At 37.5% G+C, this 12927-nt stretch overlaps 2 protein-coding genes across 5 annotated transcripts in view; one reads left to right on the top strand and one right to left on the bottom strand.

Moving 5' to 3' along the window:
• Positions 1-12927, top strand: part of NDUFB8 (NADH:ubiquinone oxidoreductase subunit B8) — a 943883-nt gene that overhangs the window by 532687 nt on the left and 398269 nt on the right. The gene's annotated exons all lie outside the window — the stretch shown is intronic.
• The window catches only part of SLF2 (SMC5-SMC6 complex localization factor 2), a 51656-nt gene that overhangs the window by 35138 nt on the left and 3591 nt on the right, over positions 1-12927 (bottom strand). For 2 of the 4 annotated variants that reach the window (XM_050804960.1, XM_050804959.1), the window contains exons 3-8: positions 12174-12907; positions 11034-11091; positions 4822-5810; positions 3780-3850; positions 748-870; positions 186-353 (exon numbers count right to left, since the gene is read on the bottom strand). In XM_050804960.1, coding sequence (XP_050660917.1) covers positions 186-353; positions 748-870; positions 3780-3850; positions 4822-5810; positions 11034-11091; positions 12174-12907 — 2143 coding nt within the window. Of the gene's footprint in view, positions 1-185; positions 354-747; positions 871-3779; positions 3851-4821; positions 5811-9857; positions 9906-11033; positions 11092-12173; positions 12908-12927 lie in introns of all 4 variants that reach the window. The other 2 variants (XM_050804958.1, XM_050804961.1) reach the window with 2 other exon arrangements.

The raw sequence follows: 12927 nt of genomic DNA, 5'->3' as shown, positions 1-12927 counted from the left end.
AAACAACTATCCTACACTGCTTCCTATAATTAAAGAAAAAAACATAAAGATCACTAGTAATAAGAGGATTAGGAAACTTAATAGGTCATAATAGAAATTAACCTTTTAGAAGATTATATAAGTCAGAAGTGTTTTAGAGTAATTTTTTATACATATAAAAGTAAAATGTCTATTTTTCTACTTACTTAAGAATAAGTTTTTCTACAGCACTTTGTCCAATAAAACCAGAGTCTCTTAAATCCAAGGTATACTGATTGAAAATTTTTCCAGAATTGAGGAAATTAAATATTTCTTCACCTGGATGATGATCAGGAATAGCATCAATTGTAACTGAAAATTTCTTTAGAAATTCCCTGAAACATAAAAACAAGTCAATCAATACCAAATTGTTACACTACATATACTTTTGTATTTAAAAGCTGGGTGCAAAGAAAACTATTTTTCAAACCAATCTTAATCCCAAATTAGAAGACTAGCATGAGAAAAGTATGCTTTGCTTCTTCCACTTTTTGTAGCTGTTAGTCAAAAGCCACTTGTGTCTACGTGAAAAGAAACAATAACCAGGAGGAAAAATAAAAGATGAAACTTGATCCTAACATTTGCCTTTCAAACCCATCACAGACAGATTAGAAACCTATCATAAATTATTCACTAACAGCCATCGATGGCTCATTTATTTTACAAAAACAAAACAAAAAAAATGTAAAAACTTTAATAGGGTAAAATACATTATGAAAAATGCTATACCTGTGCTCTTCTAAGAGGCCATCCTCATCATCTGTACTGTCGTCTTCTCCAATTCTGACTGGGGATTTAATGCCTCGGCCTTGCCTTATGTCTTCTTGTAGTTGCTTCTGCAGTTCATCTAGCCTGAGAATTGGAATGAATGTTATAACAGTTTACTCTAAGAATATTAAAAAACAGTCTTCAGTTTATATCTAAAAGCAGCACAAAGAAAACCCTTATTAAGTACCCTGGTATATGACAAATTTTGTGATACTATAGGTCAAATTATGTCTCCCAAATACATCATGATGTACAATTTTCATGAAAACAGATATATTTTAGGTGCTAGGTTTTTACCCAGTTACCAGTGTGGCATTAGAATAGTGTTCCATTGCATAAAAGACTTGAGGATTTCCATAAAGCTAGAACTTCAAGAATGATCTGTCCAAACCACTTACAGAATGGGAAAAAAACCCTGGTAAGTTAACTAGGCTTTCTAGCAGTAGTTGTCACTGTCATCATCATCACAACACCTAACACTTACCAAGCACTTAATATGTGACAGGCACTGTACTAAGGGCTTTACATATTAATTCTTTTAACCCTCACAACAACCCCATGTAGTAGTTTATACACCTTTTATAGATAAGAAAACTGACATTAGAAAAGCAAAGTAACTTGCAAGAGCTTGTAATGCAAGAATGTGGGATTCATAGCCAGAGAGTCTAGCTCCAGAGTCCTTGCTTATACTGCCTCTCCCAGATTAAGTTATTTTAAACAAGGTTCTTACCCCAGCCACAAACAGTGGATAAGTACAGCTGAAGAGTAAATAACTAGTAAATGTACTGTTCTATCGTTACAGAAAAGGGTCAATCATTCGATTAAACTAGTACCCCTATCTTTCATTTGTGAAGTGCTCGATTTTAAAGGAGGAACTTCAGATTCCATATCACAGATCACAAGAATTCATGAAATATTTAAAGAATTTTACAATACAGACAAGTTCTCTAATTAAATTCAGAAAGGAGGAAGCTTTTGAACTACTAATCATCTGAAAAATTCCTAAAGTTAGTTACTTGGTTATCAAATTTGAGATATGTAGCACATACCAACTTCTATGTAATCAAGTCAGCTAAGCTGTTAGTGAAGTTCTCCAGGGTATGTTCAAGGACATTCCTTGAATTAACAAGGAATATATTTTTCCCCTCTTACTAGCAAAACCTGTCCATAATTAGTCACATAAATTTCATTAAGATCATTATGATTCTCAACTTTTTGATCTCTCTCTCATGTGTGTGTGTGGTGGGCGGGCAGTGCGGGGAGAGCGGTGTCCATCATCATTCTAAACTTTTTCCTCAAAAGAGTAACTTGATAGAAATATTTCAGAAAATTCTACCTGTGTGAACCCCCCCACCCACCAAACAACCCAATTAAAAACAGGCAAAGAACCTGAAAAGACATTTCTCCACTTGTATAACAAATGGCCAATAAGCACATGAAAATATGTTAACATCATTAGTCATTAGGGAAGGCAAACCAAACAATAAGGAGATACCACTTTACTATTAGGATGGCTATTATCAAAACAAACAAACAAAAAACATAGAAAAAAATAATGTGTTGGCAAAGATGTGGAGAAACTGGAACCCTTGTTCACTGTTGGTGCAGATGTGCAATGGTGCAGCCATTGTGGAAAACAGTGTGGCGGTACCTCAAAAAATTAAATGGAATTACCATATAATCCAGTAAGTCCACTTATGTGTATATATGCCCAACAGAATTTAAAGGAGAGACCTGAAGAGAGATTTGTATACCCATGTTCATAGCAGCATTATTCACAGTAGCCAAAAAGTGGAAGCAATCCAAAGGTCCACTGACAGATGACTAAAGAAAATGTGTTATAGACATAATACAATGGAATTATCAGCTTTAAAAAGAATGGAAATTCTGACACATGCTACAATATGAATGAACTCTGAAGACACTGCCCTAAATGAAATAAGACAGTCATAAAAGGACAAATATAATATCACTTACATGAGGTACCTAAAACAGTCAATTTCATAGAGACAAAGTAGAAGGGTAGTTGCTGAGGGTGGGAGGAAGGGGAGAATGGGGAGTTATTGTTTAATGGATATGGAGTTTCAGTTTGGAACAATGAAAAAGTTCTGAAGCTAGATGGTGGTAATGGTTGCACAACATATAAATGTACTTAATTTTTACATGTACACTGAACTGTACATGTAAAAATGGTTAAAATGGTAAATTTTATATGTATTTTCCATTAAAAAAAACACAAAAAATTCTACCCACACTTTCGATCTAGAATTTCAGCTATCAGATACTAGTTGTAATAAACAGAGAGGAATTTATATTATTAGTTACTCCAGTATACTATAAAAACCTGGATCTTTTGATCTAGTCTATGAAGAAGAGAGCCCGTCTTACTCCTTTTTTTTTCTTTTTTTTGAGACAGGGTCTTATTCTGCCACCCAGACTGGAGTGCAGTGACTCAATCACAGCTCACTGCAGCCTTGACCTCCTTGGGCTCGGGTGATCCTCCCACCTCGGCCTGTTGAGTAGCTGGGACCAGAGGCATGTGGCACCATGACTGGCTAATTTTTGTATTTTTTGTAGAGATGGGGTTTCACCATGTTGCCCAGGCTGGTCTCAAACTCCTGGGCTCAAGAGATCCGCTTGCTTTGGCCTCCTAAAGTATTTGGATTACAGGCATGAGCCACCATACCAGGCCTCTTTTTTTCATTTGAGACTGGGTCTCACTCTGCCACCCGGGATGGAGTGAAGTGGCGCCATCACTGCTCACCACAGCCTTGAATTCCTGGGCTCAAGTAATCTTGCCTGTCTCCCAAACTGCTGTGATTATAGGCATGAGCCACTGTGTCCAGCCAACATATCTTATTCTAACACAGTTGACAACAGAGTCCAAAATGCATGCTAATTTCTCACGATTTTTTAAAAAAGGTAAATTAAAAGTAAGCCACACAAACAAGCAGAATGTTAAATTTAGCAAATTAATCTTTATGCTAACGAACCTTTGTGTGTCTTCCATTTCCTTCACTAGACGCTCTAAGGTATTTGTGTAAGTTCCAGGATGAACATGTTCCTAAAACAAGAAAATTTAGAAATACTTTACAACATGTCTTAGTAGAAGAACTGGGATGTTTTAAGTAATTAAGGGTATGGAAGACTATTTTCTATTTCAATAATCTGGGCCAGGATAAAACCTTTCTTAAAGGATAATTTTCACCATCATGCTTTAAATTCAGTATTTTGCACTGCAGACAAATTGATTTTACTACCTATTAGGAAAGGCAGTACTTATAAAACCCTGCTAACTTTGAGATGTGACTGCAAACACTCAAGGACTCTGTGGCTACCCTGTCTTTACTTTTAAATTCTATTTTAGTAGAATTTTTACTAATTTTTAGGTGTTACCATGGAATATTAACACCTTCCCCACCAAATTTTACAGACATCTTAGAATTTAATTCAGCTTATTCCCAAGATAGAATGAAGCACTTTATAAATAAAATTGCACACCACAATCAACAACATTTCTACACACTACCTTCATTTACAGATGTGGTCTCCAAAGCAGGGGGTGTGCAAGGTGATCCATTGGGGTGCAGGAAGAAAATAATAGAACTTCTATTTATATGGAACTTCTATAGAGACTCCAGTAGAACTTAGTCTATAGTAACTTCTACGTAACTTCTATAGGAAAATACTTATTTTTCTCTTCTTCCTTTTAAATTCTGTTTTTGCATATGCTTTAGAAAGTACACAGTATCATAGTGGTACATGTAATCTAAAGGTATACATATATGTCGGGGTACATGCTCAAAAATTGTTTTTACTAATAAAAGTGTGTGTGATCAAAAGAGTTTGGAGACCACTGACTTAACAGTAATAAAACTGAAGATATGGAAACTCATTTACCAAACAAGAATTATTCCATTTTCAGTCCAATTATGAGTTATAACACTAAATTTTAAAGTAAGTTCCAAAAATCCACCCCTTTCACTAATCATCTTTCCCTCTTCAAGTAAAGATAAATGTCACAGAACTACTTACTGTGTAGTCTGATGACTGAGATCTAAGCCCCTTGGAAAGAGCAGGAGGCTTTCCTGTAGTTGCAGGAGTCTGATTGAAGTTCAAAGCCATGATTTCTTCCAGTGACTTTAATGTTTCCTCTTCCTCATCACTGTCTAGGTTGTAACCTAAACTTTCTTCATCACTATCAAAATCACCCCTTAGTTTTCGTTTCAGTGCACTGCTACCTGCATTGGAATTTCCTGAACTCTCTCTTTCTGAAGGGGCTTTATCTGAAGGTGCTGCAGGGCTTGGGACACATGGCACAACTTCCAAAGCAGCAGGGGGAGACTTTGTAGGAGTGCCATATTCTGAGCGCAAAGGTCCCCCAGAAATTTTCCCTGAAGATACATTAGAATCAGCCTTATTAGTCTTTGCTTTGTGTTCCTTGTGTTTGGTGGATTCTGTAGAATGCCCAGAACATTCTTTAGATGAGGAACGCTCTTTATCTCTTCTAGAAACTGGAAGAGTACAATTTTTAGCATTTAATGGTACTAGAGAGGAACCAGCACTTGGAACATGGGAAAGTAAAGGTAGTTTTGTCTCCTTCTCCTTTGTCATGGAGCTAGTGGTTTTATTTTTCTGAGGGTTGCTAGCTTTTTTAATTGCAGACTTTTCCTGAGGTAAAGGTAAGTGGGGTTTCTGCATCTTAGTCTCCTTGGCACCTGCCACTCGGATTTGGTCACTATTCCTGGTAGAATGGTGGCTACAATTTGAAGGTGCTAAGCCTGCAGAAGAGCGATCAGTTTCATCATTCGGTTCCTTGGATATATCTTCTAAGCGTAACACATCACCAGGTGTCTTCAGTGCAATATGTTTTATAAATTTTTCTTTCTGATGTGGTCCATCAGGACGCTTTTCAAGGAAGGACTCTTTTGCTTTTGGTATCATAGATTCTCTTGTGCTTTTCAGATCTGAGTCCACAGAGTTCCTTTTTCTTTTTTCAGGGAATTTATTCTGCTTAGCGCCTGCTAAAATTTAATTTTTCTTAGATTAGTGAAAAATATACTTTCCAACTTTAATAAAGTTTATTCAGTGAGTGTCTAGAATGTTTAAAATTCTAAGTATTAAGGCTGAGATTAGTCACCATGTATGGAATGCAGAAAAAGAGTTAATGTTATTTATCAACTGGATAAATACTGGTGTCCAAGAAATTTAAAGCTAATGACAAATGCTCATTTTTAATTCCAAAGCTATGAAAAGTTTACCACCTTAACAGAATTAAAGATGCCACTCCCTAAAACAAACGACTGTATATTGGTACCAAGTTAAGGATTCCATAGGCACTTTTGGAAATTCTTTTAGACCTAGGACAACCTGGTTGCAGAAATGTAACACTTCTACATTTAAATGTATAGTACTTTAAAACACATATAGGATAAGCAGTTGAAGGCAGATAAATATTAATCTCTCATTAAAAAAAAAAAATCACAGTGTGTCCCAATGCAGTATGACTGGTGTACTTACAAAAGGGAAAATTTGGAGACAAAGACAGACATGCACAGAGGGAATACAAAGTGAAAATACACAAGGAAAAGATGCTGTGTGACTGGAGTGATGCAGCTCTAAGTCAAGAAATGCCAAAGATTGCAGGCAAAAGCCAGAAGCTAGAAGAGGTAAGGAAGTATTCTCCCCTAGAGTTGCCAGAGACATCATGGCCCTATTGATATCCTGATTTTAAACTTCTAGCTTCCAGAACTGTGAAACAATACTTTGTTGTTTTAAGACACCCTGGTTTTGGCACTTTGTTATGGCAGCCCTAGGAAACTAATGTAAGCTATGTTTATTATAGCCCCATCCTGAAGTACTTTAATAACCACATACATTTGAATGAACCAGTTTTTAAAAATTCATATTGTGGAGTGCAGTGGGCCAAACCTGTAATCCCAGCATTTTGGGAGGCCGAGGTAGGCAGACCACTTGAGGTCAGGAGTTTGAGACCAGCCTGGCCAACATGGCGAAACGCTGTCTCTACTGAAAATACAAAAATCAGCCCGGCATGGTGGTGCGTGCCTGTACTCCCAGTTACTTGGGAGGCCAACGCAGGAGAATCGCTTGAACCTGGGAGGTGGAGGTTGCACTGAGCTGAGATGGCGCCACTGCACGCCAGCCTGGGCACCAGAGCGAGACTCCATTAAAAAAAAAAAAAAATTCACTTTAACCTGGTGCAGTGGTGTGTGCCTATACAGTCCCAGCTACTCAGGAGGCTGAGGGGTAAGATAACTTGAGCCCAGGAGTTCAAGACCAGCCTAAGTACCAAAGCAAGACTTCACCTCAAAAAAACAAAATAACAACAACAACAACAACAACAAAAAATTCACTATTTATACAATTGGTTATCCCCAAACCAGATTTCCCTAAATCAAATTTTCTGCACATGGACAGATGTCTCCACTCCCCAAGAGTTTGCTTGAAAAACCCAAAATGGCTAGGCACAGTGGCTCATGCCTGTAATACAAGAACTTTGGGAGGCCAAGGCGGGAGTTCGTGAGCTCAGGCGAAACCCTGCCTCTACAAAAAGTACAACCCCATCAATCCCTTCTCTACTCAGAAAATTTCTTATCTTTTGGCCATTTCCAGTGGCTCATGCCTATAATCCCAGCACTTTGGGAGGCTGAGGCAGGAGGATCACTTGAGCTCAGCAGTTTGAGACCAGCTTAGGCAACATGGTGAAACACTGTCTCAACAAAAACTACAAAAATTAGCCAGGTGTGGTGGCATGTGCCTGTAGTCCCACCTACTTGGCAGGCTGAGGTGGGAGGACTGCTTGAGCCCCGTAAGGTTACAATGTGCTATAATTGTGCCACTGCACTCCAGCCTGGGCACCACAGTGAGACCTTGTGTCAAAATAAGTAAAATAAAATAAAGCCCCCCAAAACCAAACTTGAGAGTTAAGCAGTTACGATTTGGATAGCTTGATCAATATATAATCTGAAAAATTCAATTTATAAAAATGAAATTAACTAATTAATTAACAAATGCCCTTATCTCTGTTCTTTTACAGATATCTCCCATTACTCGAGGAAATCATTCCAATCCATTCAGTTTTCCGGGATTAAATGTCTTATAAAAAAGGACAGGGGTCACAGGATGAGAAATTAAATGACTAAACAAAAGAGAAGATTTGGGGTACTGATTACCACACTTTTAAGTATGAGATTACAAAAAATGAGCTACAGAGCTGCCAGTTTGAGTTCTGTTCCATTTTTCTAGAGAAGTCAGATAATTTAAATACAACAAGAAATGAGGAGAAATTCCTGCTTTGCTCAGGAATTATCCAGGGTTGATCCAGGAGGAGACAAACACTGTTTGTAGAAGATGTTTAGGATAAGTCAGCTTATTACGAGGTTTCATCATCTAGAATTAGAGAAAAGTGAATTGGTACTGCAGGTAGGATCCCCTTTAGCAAGCTCTTCAGGTCAGGTGATTAATTGCAAAATGTTCATAATTATTTTTGTATCCTTTGTTCAGCCTGTAGAGAATATTTGTTTTACAACTTTTCAAATATACTAATACATAAAATATTCATATAAGAGAGAGATTGAGTTGGTAAAAAGAAAGGAGGGTGGCTCACCCCCGTAATCCCAGCACTTTGGGAGGCTGAGGCAGGAGGATTGCTTGAGCCCAGGAGTTCAATGCTGCGAGTGAATTATACTCACACCACTGCACTCCAGCCTAGGAAACAGTGAGACTCCATCTTAAGCAAAAGGAGAAATCCAATGGCCATTAATAGGTGATTGGTTATTAATCAGTTATGAAATGTACGAGCAACGGATTAAATTTCACCTCAGAATTCAGCCAAAAGACAGGGCTCTAGAAGACCAAAGGGCCAAATGCCTATGCTAACATTACTTCTGAAATCCCTGAACTTGTATGTGATTAATGATTGCGTGATTACATACATCACCATGACAACTGATAAGTGTATTAACAAGATGAGCAAGACATACCATTTGGATTTTTATTTTTATTTATTTTTTTTTGAGATTGAGTACTTGCTCTGCCACCCAGGCTGGAGTGCAGTGGCACCATCTCCGCTCACTGCAACCTCCGCCTTCCAGGTTCAAGCAATTTTCCTGCCTTGGCCTCCTGAGTAGCTGGGATTACAGGCATGGGCACCATGCCCAGCTAATTTTTGTATTTTTAGTAGAGACGAGGTTTCACCATGTTGGCCAGGCTGGTCTCGAACTCCTGACCTCAGGTGATCCACCTGCATCGGCCTCCCAAAGTGCTGGGATTACAGGCATGAACCACCGTGCCTGGCCTGGATTTTTTTAATAACTTTGCCATCAGACACAATAAGCATTCTTCATGCTATCTAGAGTGAAATAACCCCTTGTCCTTTATATGCTGAAATTCTGTTGATGTTAGTCAACTGAAGTATAAATGTATGTTTATTAAGAGTATAATGCTATAATTATTAGTGATTATGAAATACATGCAGAAATATTAGTAATAAAAATGTAAGTGAAGGCAACCATCATAAGTCAGCCTCTGAAAATATGTAGAAAGCATCTTTTCCAAGCAGTACTCAAAAACTTTGCTAGGTGGGATTATATAAATGAAACTTATGCTTTAGCCACCATGAATGAAATTTGCAAATCCAGGAAATCGAAAGTTTTTAAAATCTTAAGTCAGAGAAAAAAGAAAAGGAATAATGTGGTAGCCACACCACCAGTAGCAGCCCCTTATATAAAATAATATTTTGTTCTTCCATTAACTTTGGTGCAAAGTGATCATGTATTTAGTATTAAAAATGTGCAATACAGTAAGTGAAGAAGCAATCTCCTGGCTGAGAAATTCCTGTTCTTGTACAATAATGTCAAAATTCATTAAAATTTGGTCATAAAATCAGCAACATTATAAAAATTAAATAAACAAAAAACACATAAAACTTTAGATTTATTCCTGTATCCTAGAAGTTCCTTCTATTGAAGATTGATTTTACTAGTTGAGGGTGCTTGGTCAAAATGCAATGTACCTCTAAAATACAAATAAAATGAAGGAGTAGATGAAACCTGAAGGAGGAGTTAGAACTGTCTCTCTGTACTTCTGCTTTTCCATCTCTAAAAGTAAACCACCATAATAAAGTTATAAGGTTCAAATGAATTAAAAGCACATAAAATAGCATAGCACGCAGTAGGTACTCAATGAAAGTCAGCTATTATTATGTCCAATGTATCTTACTGAATGTGGGAATCTCCCTGTTTTTCAAAGTGTATAATCATATCAGGAAAAAAATCTGATACACTAGACTATTAACTGTTGTTAGTTATGGAGACCTTTCATTTCTTGTTGCAAACTTCTGCAGTGTTTGTGCTTGAATCTTCTATTTTCTAGTTTTAAAAAACGATAAAATGTACTGAATTAACAGTAGGCTTATTATTTTATTTTTTTCAATCATTAGATGCTAAAAGTACAAACTAACGTCATGTAGATATCCTTGAAATTTAACATTAAAAAGGGATCCTTGCATTTGAAATATTAGAGAACACTGCTTTTTATCACAGTAACAGTTTCAACCTTATACAAAGCATCTTCAACATAATACCAAGACCTCAGTCTACAATTCCAAGATTATAAGATTATGTTTCCTTGATGTAGCCAAGGATTCAGGAGACAACACTGAATACCAGTATGAGAAACATACTGTTAGGAACTCCTGAAGAAGGCAGAGAAGATTCAAGACAGATTACAAATTATACATACTAGGTCAGGCATGGTGGCTCATACCTGTAATCCTAGCACTTTGGGAGGCCAAGGCAGGAGAATCACTTGAGCCCAGGAGTTTGAGATTATCCTGGGCAACATGGCGAAACCTCGTCTCTACAAAAATACAAGAAATTAACCAGGCATAGTGGCCCACATCTGTAGTCCCAGCTACTCAGCAAGCTGAGGTAGGAGAATCATTTGAACCCAGGAGGTCAAGGCTTGCAGTGAGTCGTGATGATGCCACTGCATCCCATTCTGGGTGACAAAGAATAAGACCCTGTCTCAAAAACAAACCCAAATCTTAAGTACTAGATTCAGGGACTATTCTTTTTTATTATGATTTTACCAAACTCTTAAGTAATATGAGACACTGAATTCATCCCCAAGAAGGGAACTGCATATTTAAACAAATTTGTTTTAAAAAGCAGTGCCATTAAAATGGAAATTTATTTAGAAATTCATAAATTTAATTTTGATTCTACCTGAAGTAGGTTCCCATGAATCAGAAGAGGATCTTTTTCTTGAGAGATGTTCATTTTCCTATGAGCACAATGAGATAAAATTAATTAAGTGTTGGGAACAGCAAAGAATGTGAAGGCATTCTTCCTAACATTTAAACACAAATTTCTAGATTGAATAAGGCAAGCACTCACATTTGGAGGCAAAGCCTAATGTCTATAATAAAATAAAGATCTTAAGGTTTTTATCATAAAAATTAAGGGCATTTGTATCATAAAAATGGAAAAATATCATAAAAATGAAGTCAGTTTTCATAATGCTGATTTACATTTATGTCAATAATTCAAGAATAATATTATATTAGAACAGTGTATTTTTGAGATAAGGTCTTGCTCTGTCACCCAGGCTGGAGTCACCCAGGCTGCAGTGCAAGCTCACTGCAACCTTAATCTCCTGCGCTCAAGCGAGCCTCCCACCTTAGCCTCCTAAGTAGCTAGGACAACAGGCACATGCCACCATGACTGGTTATTTATTTATTTATTTTTAGTAGAGCCAAGGTCTCGCTACGTTGCTCCGGCTGGTCTCAAACTCCTGAGCTCAAGCAATCCTTCCACCTAGGCCTCCCAAAGTGCAGGAAGCAGAAGGATCACTTGAGGCTAGCAGTTCAAGGCCAGCCTGGGCAGTATAGGGAGACCCTGTCTCTACAAAAAAATACAAAAATTAGTCAAATATGGTGGCATGTACCCGTAGTCTCAGCTACTTGGGAAGCTGAGGTGAGAGCATCATTTGAGCCCAGGAGTTTGAGACTGCAATGAGACATGATCATGCCACAGCACTCCAGCATGAGTGACACAGCAAGGCTGTTTACAAATAAACAAATAAGACTATACTTGCCTTAAAAAAAAAGAATGCTTACTTTTCTGACTAAAAAAGATCTTTGTTCCTGGTCTGAAAAAACTATGGATAAGAAACACTGCTTTACTGAGGTCGATGAAGGGCAACTGGAGGAAACCTAATGAAACCAGCTTCTACACAAACTGTGCATAAATATTTCCTTCAGGAAAGACATCAATGTGATATAACAACTCTTAAATACTTTTAAATTTAGTATTCTAAATGTGATATAGCAGTAGCAATGCTAATTCAATAATTCTTACACATACCACATTTGACAGATTGTTCTTTCCAGGTATGACATCATTCTGTTTACTTGGTTCCTGCCTTGGTTTATATTTTCTTTCTATACTAGAAGATTTTAAGGAAAGATTGCTTGCTTCTGAGAAAGAATTTTCGGAGTTGATTCTCTGCTCCATTTGCTCCTTTCTCAACCTCTTTAGTTCTCGTTCTCTGCAGTAAGAAGCTAGTGACAACTGGAATTTAGCTCCCAGTGGGCTTTCTCCCGGGTGGTGCCTGGACAGGCTGCTCCTGCTGCTAAGACTTCTGGAGCTGTTCTTGAAGATGTCAGCTTCTGCTACTGTGGTCTGCTTTTTGGAGTCCGCATTGGTTTTGCCTCGATCTCTATCATTCTTCTCACTATTTTCATGAATGAATAGTGACTTCCTTCTTTCTGGGGATCGATGTTTTTTCTTTAGTGACTTCATCTCCTTTGGCAAGCGATATGAAGAAGGAACATAGATATTTGTTCCTTTGGCTAAATATTTGGAGGCTAGTGACACACAAGGCCGACGTGACTCATGTATACCATGATCTTCATGATGCTCTTTAACACCTTTCATGAAAGCTTCTATAATAGGGCTCTTTTCTGGTGGCACCCTTTTGGGTTTAGATTTTTTTGGTGAGGATAGTTTCCTTTCAAACTGCTCTGTCCCAGTGATAGACAATCTACTTCCTCCATATTTGATGTTTGATTTTTGTGGTGAATCCAACATGTATCTCTCTAAATAGCCAATTAAAACA

Source organism: Macaca thibetana, chromosome 9 (genome assembly GCF_024542745.1).
Source record: "Macaca thibetana thibetana isolate TM-01 chromosome 9, ASM2454274v1, whole genome shotgun sequence".
Classification (NCBI taxonomy): Eukaryota; Metazoa; Chordata; class Mammalia; order Primates; family Cercopithecidae; genus Macaca; species Macaca thibetana.
This window is presented reverse-complemented; position numbering and strand designations above follow the sequence as displayed.